Source organism: Mytilus edulis, chromosome 11 (assembly GCF_963676685.1).
Source record: "Mytilus edulis chromosome 11, xbMytEdul2.2, whole genome shotgun sequence".
NCBI classification, from domain to species: Eukaryota; Metazoa; Mollusca; class Bivalvia; order Mytilida; family Mytilidae; genus Mytilus; species Mytilus edulis.
In genome coordinates, this window is record NC_092354.1 from 20,637,806 (window position 1) to 20,654,134 (window position 16,329).

The 16,329-nt window shown below is 31.2% G+C and overlaps 1 protein-coding gene across 1 annotated transcript in view; it reads left to right on the forward strand.

Moving 5' to 3' along the window:
- Nucleotides 1-386: 386 nt before the first annotated feature.
- The window catches only part of LOC139494668 (uncharacterized), a 163,820-nt gene continuing 147,877 nt past the window's right edge, over nucleotides 387-16,329 (forward strand). The window contains exon 1 of the mRNA XM_071282832.1: nucleotides 387-435. Within this exon, the coding sequence (XP_071138933.1) occupies nucleotides 412-435 (24 nt within the window). The 5' untranslated portion in view covers nucleotides 387-411. The remainder of the gene's footprint in view (nucleotides 436-16,329) is intronic.

Consider the following 16,329-nt stretch of genomic DNA (forward strand, 5'->3'; position numbering starts at 1 on the left):
CATATATCATATATCGTTCTTGTAAGATGTATAAAACTTATCGTGGAGGATGATCCTTATAACATAGTGATACCACTCAAGTGTTATTCAAACAATAAACAACAAGCAAATTTAAGGGACCACAGAAAGATATCAAATTCTTATAGATTGGTTTTATAAACAAAGATTGCTTTTCTTTCTAAAATAATGTAAATTTTAAAAGAAAACATCATCAAGTTCATCAAATTTCTTTCGTTTGAAGGACAGAAAATGAATTTAATTTCCACAATCGTTAGATACTGATTTTATTGTAAATAATAACTGCACTAAAATCGAAAGTTAAAAGTAGCATGAATCAATTTAAAGGCTCATGATGTGAAAGATTTCTTCATTTTTTGCAGATGATATCTTTCAACGAGGAATAGGACAACTATGTTTTTCAGAATCCTGATTCTGGTAAATATCACTGTTCAAGATTACCTTAACGTCTAAAACGAGATACTGAAAAAATTTATGGTCGCAAAACACACTAACAAAATGTTTTTTGTCAATATTTTACTAAACAAAATAGAATTATTCAACTTAGTTATTATGTCAATTCTGACTGATTTTGTTAAAAATTCTTTGATTAACTAAAAAAATATAAGATGATATAATAATGATTATGAAAACTTCAAATCGCATTTTATAGAATGTTTCTAGCATCATGCGTTACAAGATCTTTTCAAACCTGAACCAGGAGGAAGTAAAAAAAGGTAAATGTGAATACATTTTCGTTTTATAAAGACAAAATGTAAATTAGTAAGCTTTTTTTTAAGTGACAGATGCAATTGTAGATGTGCTTTTGTCCGGAAGTACTATTTCGTCATAATTATAGAAGAAAACCTTTTGCTATATGTGAAAATGTTAGAATGATCATAAATACAGCTGTTGTGTGGCGATGTTTTATGTAAAAGCTGTGCCTACTCTTAAGACTAGAACATTATTTCTGCATTCATTTGTTTAAGGGTTTGTTCAAAAGCTGAATTTAAAAATGGGAAGGCTGGAATGTACACACTTTTATTTAAATTTACAATATAGCAAGGACAATTAAGAGAATTGTTGCATGCTGTTATACCAAAGATTGAAAATTACCTTGTTTAAAAGAGAAACGAAAGATACCAGAGGGACAGTCAAACTCATACATCGAAAATAAACTGACAACGCCATGGCTAAAAATGAAAAAGACAAACAGACAAACAATAGTACACATGACACAACATAGAAAACTTAAGAATAAACAACACGAACCCCACAAAACACTAGGTGTGATATCTGATTCTTCAGAAGGGTAAGCACATCCTGCTCCACATATGGCACCCGTCGTGTTACTTATGTGATCACAACTCCGGTAAATAGTTTTATTCGGTAGGTCATATTCATGAAAGGGAAGGGGCTGTAGTTACGACGTAAGGAACATATCCGATATCATTTGATTAAGCAATGCATTGACTTCAAAAAATATTTGTTGAAACATGTTTTAGGTTCATTTGTGTGCAGCTTTCCCATTCAAATGCCCTGAACCAGCACAATGGTCCGTTCGAGCAAGAGGTCTTTGTCCTGATCCGTCAAAATATTTCTGCCTCAAGAACGATCTTATCAACGGATTTTCGGAAAATTGCACAGTATTCGACTTTCATCAGCCAGGTACAGTCATTATTGTATTGGTACATTCGATATTGAATCTAAAAGAAGAAAAGCAAAACATAACCTTTCGCGTTATTCAACTAAACTTTGGATGAAAAGTATAGAACCAACAATTTTACTACATATTGTCGCGAAAACTATGAAGGAAGATATGCAACATATCAATTTGGAAGATTTGTTAAACTCTATTTTAGCAGAAAAAAAATCAGATTTATTTATACTTGACATGTATTAAAGAATGTGTAATAGCTTGAAAATTAATTGTACTTTGTTGCGTTAATTAAGAACGTTTATTCTTGCCAGTTTTTATATACTTCCTCTATTTGAATTTGCCTTAAATTTTGTTGATTTTTATAGTACTGTTTTAGAGATTTTGGTTTAATTTCAGTCTAAACGTTTGTTTACTTTATACAGATTGGTGATATTTTTTTTCTAGGTAGGAAAAGTGTTCTTCGTGGAGGGTTAGATGCGGAGATTTGTTCGGAAGAGCGGTATCATCCTTGGCCAATTAAGTTTTACACAAATGTCAGCACAGGTTGTATTTTTATGAAGTCTGCATGCAATGAAGAAGGACAAGTTCTCTATAGAAACGGAAATCGTCATACAGATATTTCATGCAGATGTGACTATACGAGGGGTTACGATTTTCTTGTAAAGCCTCGAAATCCATGTTTTTGTGTACCTTCAGTAGACGATTGTTCATGTTATTTCAAGGCATGCCATAATTTGACCAAAATGCTGTCACAAGGTAACTCTAATGATTTGTTTAGCAAAATAAAACTATTGTGAGTTTTTATAGATCATTAGCTTCAGTTACTGTTATTAAGATTTAAAAAATAAATGAAATATCTGTTGTCATTGTATTTTTTTTTTTTTTAAAGAAAAGGTTATCAATTGTATGATTACTTATGCGCTGGTAGCGTCAAAATGAAAAACAAATATAATAAGTTATTATAAATCAATCTATAGTTAATATAAGGGAATATAATCATTCAGACCGATATAATTCTTTTGTTTTGTTTCTAACCAGTGAAATGCATAACCCAATTTAAAATCGTGGCAAGCAGTGCATATCTTAAGCACGATTTCCAATACAATTTGCGAAAAGAAGAAAAAGCAAAATAGTGTTTATACATTTGGTATAGGTTATATCATAGTTTTAAGGTTATAAAAGTGGACCTTTGTGACAAAGAAAAGCTTCATTTGACAAAACTGCTGATAAAGACTCTTGTTTGTGAATACTGTCGGTGTATCAAAACCAGATGTAACCATTTAACTTAATCATGTCCCCAGAAAATTAAAAACAGAACAGCACAATTTATTAAAAAATATCTTGAGATCATCATAACTACTAAATGAGTGTCACCAACACATTTAAGTTATGTACATTGTCAGACTTTTCTGTTGAGTGTTAAGTTTAAAGATAGAAACCACCTACTTGTCAAGATTGATAAACATTTCTTCACTGATTGATTTTATAGTACCATTTTTTTTTCTCAATCAGAATATGACGGATTTTTTGTATTTTATAGCATTGAGGAGACTGTTTTTAATTCTTTATTTCAGATTATGAATGCATTCATAAGAAGATAAACACGTCAATAGCACATTGCAAGCCGATTCTTATAGAAAGGTAACGCATAGTTTTTCAGATGTTAATACAATAGATACCTTCACCTATTCAAATGTTTTGCTGTCCTTTTCATGGAAATTGGTTTGCTGTTTTAATTTTACTTGAATTACATTAGTTGATATTTGATATGATATTTTTATTTCACAGAGTTAGAAGCGTAGGAATCCAAAATCAGACGTCAAACATTCCAGGAAAACAGTATATGCCAACGACAGGTACATGTAAGAATTGTATTTTCATATATACAATATAAGGTCAATGTCAGAAAAATATCAACTTTTTTGTATGAGGCTGAGAACCTGGGGAAGGGTGAGGTTCTACCGAGCCATTATCCAGTTTTGCACCGAGTAGAAAACAGTTGATATTTTTCTGAAATTGCACTAATATTATTTTTATACTGCAACTTAAATTAATACAATGATAGCTTTTTAAATCGTAACACAAATGTCAAACTTATCTTCATCCCTTAATGGACGCCTGATTGTGGAGAAAGTGCTCCATGATGAAATTGACATTATATAAAATATAGCTATGTTACTACATGTATATTTATGAAATAAACACAGCTAGTTGCAGAATAAATAGCTTTAATATAGCAATTTGATCCATTCGGCCTGACGTATGTCGTTAAAATGATTCAGGACGATTTGTGAAAGGGATCAATATATCTTGTTCAAAAAAATAGCTTATATCTTAAAATGTATTGTACATTTTATATGCATATTAAGTCAGAAATGTAAAGTTTGAAATTCCTATTTAAACACGACCTATACATTGTAGCTAAGGTCTACCAAACGAACTAATGTTCACAAACCTAAAACGCAAAAATACTAATGACAATTGATATACCTACTGCTAGATTATTATTTTATATGATATAGCCCATATGTTCATGTCATTGTAATGAATACGATTTTTTGTTTAAAATGACAATCTGTTCAAGTTTATTTACTGGTACGTTCGTGTATGTTTAATATGCATTAAGTGCAAATTAAGCAAATGACTGTTTGTTCGTTTCAAATAACATCGTTCCGAAACATTCAATGTGTAAAAAGTCCAAAGTTCCACACAGTTTTGATATATCATTTTTTTTTTCTTCAAATTGTTCAATTTTGCCCTAACTAAAATCTATAAAATGAGCATGCTGCAAAAAAGTCTTCGTGTGTATGGAAGTTTTAACTACCTTGACTGGCTATACAGCCCTTGTACGGTCGGTACTTGTTCGTCAAGAATCATGTCGGGCTTTAAAGCATTAAGAAGGATCACAAATTAATCATATTTTCACTACAATTCATCTTGATTGAGTTATTAAAACGATTCCTTTTAACATATATTCGAGCAATTTAAAATTGCAATTCCTCAATGATCAAAAGTATATTAACTATGTAGGTATCAACCTCAATTTAAACATTACAATGTCCGGAATCATGCTCGGATTTAAACCTACGATTATGGATTACCCCTTCAATTCAATATGGAAATCCATCTATTTTGACACATTTGTTTGCTTGCTTGTATAGCATTTTATAAAATCTAATGTTTAAATTGTGCCAATGAAATAGAGAAACTTACACAAATAATTCAATATGTTTATTGCAACTTAACTGTTAAATTTACAACTTTATACCACAAAAAGAAATAGTACATTCTAAGCTACACCGTTTGGATAACATAATGGTTTATTTTCCAGCATTTTGGAAAATCTGTTCAGTAATAACTGTAACAGCTATCTGTATTGGTAAGTTCATTAATAATTAACGTCAAGAAAAGTTCGTTACAAGACCGAAAAAAAAAGAAAAAAGAATGGTCGTCCCAAAATCCTATTTTCCAAATTTGCATAGCCAACATATGTCTCTGACTTCGTAAAGCCATACGTGTTTTATTAGCTTTAACTGCATGAATTGCGTTTAAAAAGATACTTATGCATCAATTGAATAACAAACAGCAGAAAGTAAAATAAGATCTTTTTTGTGTTTCGGTGTTGTAGATATACACAATGATATATTCCCAAACTAGTACATGGGTAGCACTCGATAAAAGCAACGAGTACTCTATTAGTAACTTCACGAAGGTGACATCACTACTTCAAAGACAAAATGTAAAATTATAATATACAAACACACCAGTCAGGCATTCTTAAATGATCTACCAATGTCCATACAATTGAAAATTCATGCATTTTATATGAGTAACCTTAAACATGTTGATTCGTCTTTAGATCATAAGACATAAATTGTATGCAACTCACCAAGTTTATGTAATACAACCTTTTATTTTCTTCACCTGTCTTTCAATTTTAATAAAAAAAAAAACACATATCAGCTTGCTATATTATTAATGGACAATATGTAACCATTTCATTAGAGGCAACATCGTAATTAACAAATCAGTAATAGACAGCAAACTTATTAATTTGTTAACGGTCAATATGAGCATGTTGCATAATGGTTTAAAAAAGTTCGGCATTTTAATCGTGGGTAGAATGTCCTTGTAAAAGCGTTGTTACAAAAAGTTTTTTTGCGATTATAATATGCGATATCTTTGCGAGAGTTGTCCCGACATTGACTTGCTTTCCGATGGCTATTCATCATAATTCTTTAGATTCAATCTTTTTATTGTAATATTTTTACAATTAGTGCAAAACGCAAATTGATGATATATATGTCTGTGTCTAAACTAACATGACTGAATAGCGTTATTTTTACAACGTCTTATATCAGACACAAACTTTTCCCTTTTGATTTTATTTTGTGTCTTATTTGTGGTATAAATGTCTGTATTTTATTTACATTTTACATATATCTTATTTGTCAGTATAATGGTGTTACTCATGATTCGTCTACAGGGTTTTTGTTTGTTTATAAGTGGGTTTACTGTTTGGTTTTACATAATGTTGCCTTATATTACAGTAATTTTATTGTGTATACGAATGGAAAAGTTAAGATACTAAATCAGCTATTTCATTTACATATTTTTGGGACTTACAATGATTAAAGCTACGATATATACAGTATGTTTTTGTTCATACATAGTTATGCTTCATAAAAAAAAATAACACCATTACAAACAAAACTCCATTTTAACATCCCTGTCATGGTTAGAAAATAAATGAGATAACACCATTACAAACACAATCCCAATTTTGTTTTATTTTGTTATTTTGGGGGCGTAGATGCATTCGTGTGAGGCACATTCAATACGTCATGTGTACTGTAATAGTATACTGTCGTAAATTCATTAGAAGTGGCCGTTGTTATTCTGTTTTGTACAATTGGAATGAACTATTCTAAGATTCATTGATATATTTCTCTCTCCTTGGTGTTCTTACGTTTAGGGAGGTTGGGCTATCCATACAACCGGTGTCAACCCCACATTTATATATCATGTCTTTTACATTTTAAATTTCTAACGAAGCTGTAAATGTCACTTTGTTTATTTTGGTATAAGTAGTTTTAAAAAAGTGATCTTAAAAATGAATACAAAGTCGTATGAATCAGTTTTGTAATGTCGAATATACATTTAATGATCGTCCATGAGATAGTTTAAAACTCATTTGATTACCAGTTTTTACCTGTTTTATCGTTAATTAAACGTAAGGTAAGTATTAGGAAATTCTAATTTTTTCAGATAATTGTGATTATATTTTGACTCTAAACTCTAAAGTGTGTTTTTATTTTGGTTAAAATGCCTAGATAAAATGTCATTATCAAGTAAATCAAGAAGATTATTATCTAGGCTGACCATTTTTAAAAGCACATGTAATGTTTACTGTATGTTTACAGCCATTAACCTTTGAACTAATGTAATAAGATATGTAACTACAAATTTGTATTGTTTTTAATAAATATACACCCACGTTTGCGAATATGTCCTTGAAATATGTAATACGTATACGTCTCTTTTAGGTTTTACGTTAGTCTACTTTCTAATCGAGTTATTAGATAATATCCATCAAAAAGGTAAGATCAGTTAACTTTGTACATCCAGCATTACACAACAATGCATCACATAATTTTAGCAAGAGATATCAATTGAATATGCATAAAAAGTTTATTAAAATAGGTCTTTTCATAATGGTATCGTATAATTTTTTTTTTTAATTTAAATCCACAAAATACATTTTGTTATTATCTTATATTATTAACACATGTGAGTGCATGTCTTGGCTCTTTTCGTTTTTACTGGCTGCCAATAAAAAGGTCGAACCCTTCGACTGTTATAAACAAAAAATCGTAGAATAACTAAAAGATTGATGAATGTTTGGTAGAAAAGATAAAGTTAAGGGACACAAAATAAATATAAAATCGGAACAAAATCAGCAAACTGAATTTCAACCAAATTATTAGATATTATGACTTTGTCTTCAAGACAAAATCACCAATGCGAAAGTCTTGTTCCTATACCAAATTAAGTAGGAGTAAGAAACTATAGGTTACCACCTTCAACAATGAAAAAAAAACCATACTGCTCAGCAATTGACAAGAGCCAGTGCTGTTTACAAAAATATATAGATCTACTTTGGGATGTGCAATATCTTTTTCTTATCATTTTTACCGTAAAAATAAAACTTCGGATTGGTTATCTTCCATGTTCAACTGAAAGATCTCATTAAACAAATCTTTTTTATACAAACATTTGGAAATCGTAGGAACATAATCCGTGCAACGTCAAGAACTATATTCACTTTGTGAAGAACCACACTGATTTCTACGAAACAGATTTTTAAATTGATTGACTTTTTGCATATGTATATATTCTGAGTTCGTTAGGTATTTATTCTAACAGACCATAGGAATTTCAAAGGGTATTTATTATGCATCTCTCTTGCTACTTGCCGTCTTGTTTTGATGCGCATATAAAGGAAAACTCAAACATTACCTTAAAAAAGAGATTTATCTACTTGATATACCACTCCAAACTGGAATTTGTGACAAAATTGATGATTTATAAGTTCTAATCTGTCTTCGGCCAATGACTTGGCTTTTCCCCCCTTGATTTTCGTATTAAGAGTTAGTACATTATTGCGTTAGTTTTTCAATTATTCCACATTTTGTCATCCAGGGGGTCTTTTTAGCTTCCTTACAATATGTTGGTCTGTCATATTGATTTTCTAATAAATGACTACCATAGCCATAAACCATTCTGGCCCCATGTAAGTGTTGATGCCCCACACTTCATTATTACGTTGCTTTCACAGCCTTTTTTCGTTGAAGAACACAGTTTTATGAATTACGTCACTAGGAGTGAATTATACAACTTAACGCCAGAAATTGATATCCGAATCAAGTAACGCTACGGGTTATACATTCATATTTAGTTATGCAAGTGGATTAAATACATGATAACTCAATATGTTTTAACTTAATTGATAACCTTTGATTTTGACAGCTTTTATTACTTCCCCTTTTTGGATTTGGGGTTGAGTTCAATACTTATGTTAAACTTTTGTATAACCTGTTAGCATTGTTATGCATGTTTTGCCTTTAAATTTAACTGTTTTTGGTAAATAATTGTTCGTTATAGCTTTCAGTCTTTGTCAATAGTTCTCGAACGCTCTTTTTAGATCAAATTAATTCATTGCCGAAAGAGGAGAGCAACTTCATTCGATATTATGCTCTATGTCAGGAACTCGGCACTGAAGCAGTTCGAATGTATTTTATGAGAAATGTTCAAGAGCCAACACCAGTAGCACTGAACAAATTGCAATATGGAAGTGATCAAATAGCTATTTTGGTTCCAGGTAGTATACTATTATAAATAAAAATTAAAAGTTGCTAAAATCAGGTACGAAATATTATATTTCGATGAGAATTTATCAACAAAAAGACTGTTACATATATTTTTTAGATTGATAGATATAAATCGAAATCAATATATCAAAAGGCTTATTGTTACTTATATGGAGTTGTTTTCTTTCGGAACGATGGGTCATTCTTTCAAAGAATCAACCTGGACGATACCATGTTAAAAATAAATATGCTTCAAGGCAAAAAATGATGACCTGTGTGAGATCACTATTTTCCTTGATAAAAATGCAAATTATATTTTGCTTCAAAATTATATTCGTCTGATAATTTTTTGTTGCCGATCTGGGAATTTATTTTTTAAAGTTCAATCTATGATAGATGTAAACAAAATCATCCAGCCCTCGTTTTAATTTTAGAAACAAATAATGTGAAGTTTTGTTAATTTGTTGCTACAATACAGACAAATTATCATATATGTGAGATGGGTTTTAATGCAAAACTTTCACAACACTTTCAAATAAAGCCAGATTCAACATATTAGTTTGTAAGATTTTGAAAACCTTATTGATTCACACCGAATAGGTTGATTGATTGTTGATTGCTGAAGGTCCATTGTCAAATATTTTATACTTAATCACCACGATACACACTGAATAGGCAATCATACTGTGACCTACATGTATTGATATTCGTTTTCGTGTTACATGTGCATGTATCACGATTTCGTACTCCCTTCGTGTCAGTTCTTAACTTTTTTTGGAAAGTATGTATACCGTTTACTCTATCAAATGATTAACAATTAAATATTCTTATATTCTATTGAATAACATTCATATTCTTATATTCTATTGAATAACATTCACGTACCTTACAATACGGTCAGGTGGGAGAGGGTATAAAAATATATCCTGATTATCTGTTAAAAAATGTATTGCTTTTCAACAGAAAATCATTCTGAATAATTCATTCGATAAAATAAAAATTGTTAAAAAAATATCCACTTTCCGCAATAGAAATGTCATTAATACAAAAAATACAAACGTAAACCCCGCCCCCTTTTTCCATAAACTAAGTTGATACAATAACATACTTGCAAAATATCTTGTATTTTTCATACATCGTTATCGGATGCTAACAATTCATTTGTGTCTTACTTAATGCAGTAACAGTAATATTGTTATTGTGCATGGATAAAAATTTCTAAGGTTTATATCTATATCAATTAGTGAGTTTTATTTCACATTAAAAATGAGCTGTAGGACGTATTGACACCTGGACGCATTAGAAAGGAATAACCCACTTTAGTGTGTACGGTAAAATAAGATTCTAAATTTTTCAAATCTTTCTGGAAAATAATTTTTTTTGACAGTATATAAGTCAGATAATGCATATTTTAAAGATTTTCATGTCGTAGAACACACCTCGGAGTGTCAGGATTGTCCAAAGAAATATCTCTCTACGGATGGTCTTTCATTTAATCACAACCCCCGGTGTACTCTACGACAACTTAACCTTGAAATATGCATTAACTATAATGTATTATGCATACATCGATTACATTCATTCTTTTTCTGGTTAAGAGGTTGCTTTGTTTCACTGTTCATTTAGGTTAATGTTGACATATGTTATTTTAATGAATAGATGAAAGGTAAGGATAAAAAAACAAATAACTATTTACTCGATATCACAGATTTGTGAAAGTAAAGAATTTTATTTTACGAATATACTGTGACAATAACTCTTTGCATCGACATGATCGAAACAGCACTTGATATAACTTATGTATATATATAACTTAAAGTTCAATTTTGCGATATCCATTTTTTGGCTAAATATCTATGTAGAATTGACCATCAAGTATTATCATCTATTTTACGATTAACGTTATCATTTCAGTTGTACATGATCATATTAAGGCAACCAACTATGATTTTATTTCGCTATACGAACTCATCAGGAACAGCAAGACTTCCCTGCCAAAACCAAACCAAGGTTGGGGTTCACAACCATTAAAAGAAGACATTACAGACGAAGACGACATAGAGCGGATCCGATTTTATCGAAACTTATTGGCTGATCTAACGGCATTCAAATTAGAAGATTTTGAATTCAATAACTGGTGGTCTGATGTATCTGAGGTATGTCTATTATATAACGTATAGCTTTCAAATAATCCGTGAACATTTTCAACTTCACTCGTTATCTATAATTCGAAATACAGTATCATGCATTATTGCTATTTTACGAAATTTTCCTTTGATCTTGCTGACTGGTATTTTTTTTCTCAGTGTGGTAGAGTGATCTGAAATTTATCGCTTACAACTACGGGAACATATGCCGTTTCAATTGAAATTAACAACGAAATTAACAACGTTCTTATAGGTAAAATAGCGATAAACAGGTTATCATTGGTCATCTCAACTCGATTGCTTTTCTCACTTTCGCCGTACCGGTTCGAGCGAGAAAACCAATGTCGTTGAGAGAACTAACGATGATCTATAATTACACTCAGCGCAGCATACAAAATTGTTTATAAAACAGTACACCAATAAACTCTACGGTTGACCCTACAGCAATGAAACAGTATGTAGTCCAATCAAACTAAAGTAATATTAGGCATTTTCGATAGATAATTACAAATGAAAATTAACCACAAAAGAAGCGATAATTAAAAGATTTTAATATTATTTAATTACTCGGCACACTTAACGCCATGCTAGCAATTCTTCCAATAAATATAAACACATTTTGGATAAAAGTCCAAAAGCAATCCACCTTTATAACAATTTTATAGGTTGTTCGGGTGATCAATTGTTTGCATTACATCAACGGACAGTATTTCTAAATTGGTCGTTCATTGATATATAAAAAGTTTGCGTACAATAACTTTTGAAATAATTCATGGCAGCCGTAGATTTGTTTTCATTTAACCATTGGGTGGGAATTTATATTCGATTATTTTATCCGGAGCGTTAGCGAGGGGTAAAAGCTAATATAAGTGCCCAACCCATGGCTAAATGAAAACAAATCTACGGCTGCCATGAATTATTTCGCTTCTAATAGGACAAATTACCGTGAGAGCCCTATACATACGATACTGTTTTGGCTGTTCCGTTTTACCCAATTTTAATAATATTATAATATTAGTAATATTATATAATTCAATGTTTTTTTTTTAATCGCATTTTTCACTTCAATATATATTTTCTTCCAATGTAATTTTATTCGTTCTGAAGCGTACAAGAAGGTTTAAAACACCTGGTATGTACATTTGATTTTTCATTTCGGAAACATAGTTGTGACGTCACCGTGTTGCGTTGCCATGCTCAGACAATAACATTATTTTCGCGGAATTTTGGTTTTATGAAATTTTACAATGAATAATAAATTGAAATGGACTGATTTGTTTATTTTGCTGTAGAATAGAGATAGATATATATTGTATCTGAATCTTGGCCGTAATAAACTGAGGATTTTTTTATGTCGAAAATTGAGAATATCTGGCAGTATAAATAAGTTGGTCGTAAAGCGGAACAGCCGTTTTTGTGTATTACTGCGTTTGCGCTAAAGGTAGATATATTGTGATTATACTGGTTGACGATAAGAGGTCGTTATATTAGAATTTAAAGTTACGACACACCTTTAATTTTTATTTGAGAATTGCAATGAGAATATTGACGGATTAAAACCCGGACAAATATCAATGGATCTTCATTTACGCATTTTCTTTGCTTACATTTTTTTTTTTTTTGCACATTATGTTATAAAACTCATGCGTCCGACCACTTTTACGGATTAACCTTCATTAGGAAAATCGAACTGGCTCAAGATGCGTAATTCGTTTCAGGCTTGCGACATGGGTTTCTTTCATTTCTGTGTCCGTATCGTAAACACATATAGGTATGATGGCTTGATTCGAAGTGGTTTTAATTTTTTGCGCTACGAAATAAGGTAACAATTCTCACAAAATGGACAGAGAAAGACCTTAAGTGATGCCGTTTCTGCAAGGAAAAAGTCCACATTTTGACACAGGAGAATTTTGTAGAAATATATTTTTCTTTGCAAACATTTAATAACTTTTCAATGTTTATAAGTTTATTATTCGTTGTTATACAATAATCTGCCCTACAGTATAGTTGAGTTGAGTACTGTTTTACCACTGTCCCATGTTCAAGAATCATAGTCCAATTTTTAGCTCCACTACATTCTGTATGTGCCTGTCCTCAGTTGTAAGGATCATTCCATCCAATGCTTGTTGATTAATGATATGTGGATTTTAGACTTTGGTTATCTTTAGGAATATCTAGCTTATTGTTACAGCATTGGTTTGGCTAGTCTTTTAGCTTTCATTTTGCACCGACTTCTGTATTGGTGCTGTTTGTTTTACTGGTTTGAATTGTCATACATTTGTCATTTCGTGGCCGGTTATAGCAAGAAACTATGCAGCATGATTTTTGAAAACTGTATGATGACCTATAGTTGTTAACTTCTTCCTCTTTTAGTCTCTTTTGGAGAGTTGTTTCATTTGTAATACAATATTCATATTATTACAATAACAATAAGATATAGATCCTGTACAAATTAGACAATACTTCGTACAAAAGTTCAATTTCCTGTAGAATAATTGTTGATTGCACGTGTCTGGCATTCTAATGAATATAGTCAATACATTAATGATATGTCATTGAACTCAAAAAGTAATGATAATATACATGTACTCTCTATACTTTCAGTCTTTCTTGTCTAATCTTTAATTATATAACACACCTGGCTTAAGTAAATTTCAGAACAATACAACAATGCTTCCTGACATTTCTGAATATAAGGGACAGTTACAAAGACGAATCAAACAGTTCACCTATACTGTCTACACTTAAATCACACATACATCTGACTTATGCATAATAAGTTAGCACACTTGTGCACTGTCCATACTCTAGCCATATTTTAATTATCCACCAGAATGTGCATTATGTATATTTATAGATTAGACCGTTGGTTTTGCCGTTTGAAAGGTTTTACACTAGTAATTTGTGGGGGTTTGAGCCAAGGCTCCGTGATGAAGGCCATACCTTGACCTATAATGGTTTACTTTAATATATTGTTACTTGGATGGAAAGTTGTCTCATTGGCACTCAATTCACATCTTCCTATATCTATATATTATGTCTCATAGACATATTTCAAGTATACAGCTGTGCATTTTCAAGTCAACCAAAGAATAGTACGCCAGAACATTGTACAATATTCACCAGTTTAATATAACACTTGACTTTAGAACGGATAATAGCTATTTATAACACATTTTCACTTTTATGTAACCCAACTGATTATTTCAAGAAACACGGTCTTGTTTGAAAACCAAAAACTGTCCTGTAGACCTACCAATTATTAACACCACGCGTGCTCCATGATCTATAGAATAATGAGAAAATGTATCCGTACGCTATAAAATAACCAAGACAAGAATTTGACAGTTCACCAGAACATAATGTTGCATACTAAACAATATGTAGACTGTCTCCAAATACACCAACTAATAGATTACATAAACAGGTTTTGTGTTTGAATTTAAACACATTTTTGTTCTTGAGTATAACATACATGAAATGCTGTAAATAGTTATTTACATTGTATCATAGATCAAATGTATTCGTTCAGTGTATGTTCACTTGTGTGATTATGTTTTGTGATTAAGCTCAGCCATTTCAATCGATGTTTTATAGTACGTCTTTCCATTTTGGGATGTTTCACTATTGTTTCCAACAAGGGCGAAGGTAGGTACCTATTAAAATGTTGAAACCTGCAGTATTTGTTTGTACCTGTCCTAAGAAAGGAATCTGATTTTCAGTAGTTGTCGTTTGTTTATGTGGTTCATAAGAGTTTCTCGTTCGGTGTGAGTCAAAGCTCTATGCTGAAGACAGTATTTTGACCTATTAGGGTTTAATTTTACAAATTGTGACTTAAATTGAGAGTTGTCCCATAGTCACTCATAGCACATCTTCTTATATCTAATTAGGAAATGGAGTACTATAAGTTAAAAGCTTGTCAAGGGATCTAATCGGAAGTCATTAAAGTAAAAATTTGCATGCAAGTTTAGAATATCATTTCACTTAAATTCAATTTGGAAAAAAACATTGTCTTTACTACTGCCGTTCTTAAGAACGGACAATAATTATACATTACAACTTTACATTATCTTGTTAATCCAACCCTAATAAGCTCTACAGAGTAAACAACGACCTTGAAACACATAGACACAAAGACCTAAGGAATTTGAACATATCGCACAAAACATGGGCCATGTCATTTAGTCCTGACAAGTGTAAGAGAGTGGCTAAACAATGATCAAAGAGTTCACCTACACAACATTGTGTTGTTACATTTCAGTACAATTGATTTGTATTACATTAAACATATACACTAACCTATTCACTATACAATAACGGGAAATTCACATCTTTGTATTTCTCTGTACTCCCGATATTGACATATCATCTATCTATAATTCTATTAAAACTTAAAGTACTCGAGTATGAACATGTTTATTGCTTCAATTGTTGACTAGAAAATTCTAACACTGAACACCTTTTTAATACTTTCAAATATTTTTTCAATTTAGAAAAAAACTAGTAACATACATGTCCTATCAAGCAGAAGATTCCTTATACCATAACACATAGACAGAATATTAATTATACATTGTTTATAAATTCCCAGTAACCTTGTAGCCAATCCAAGAGAAGTGACGAAGTATTCATACTACCAATATTGAGACAGTGTACCTTTCTTGGACAACTATATACTTAACATGAGCAACAAGACGGATTTCTCCTTACCCGATTACCTCCAGATCACTTCCGATGTTTATAGATAATCGTGTTGCACAGTCTTTGGTTTTGCTAAAAAAAAATTGTCATCAATTTTGAAGTTCTGTTCTATTTACATTGATTTGTTTCTATCATTGACGTGTCAGTTTCCTCCACCATATGAGTTTTGAATGTTGCTTCCTTTGACATCACAATGCGCAGTCAAGACAGGACACTGATAAATGTTAATTTTTTTCACATTGTGACTTGGAAGATGAGTTGTCTCTTTAGTACTCATACCACAAAGCCTAAATAAATGTGCATTTATGGAGCGTTAAGGCTATTTCCCATACTTCCACGTAATTGACAGTTATTTGGATTTTCACGAATAGGAAATAACCTTGAATAATGAAAATTATGATTCGGTGTCTATAATTTAATACATGCAACCTTAATATCCAGTTTCAACAATGTT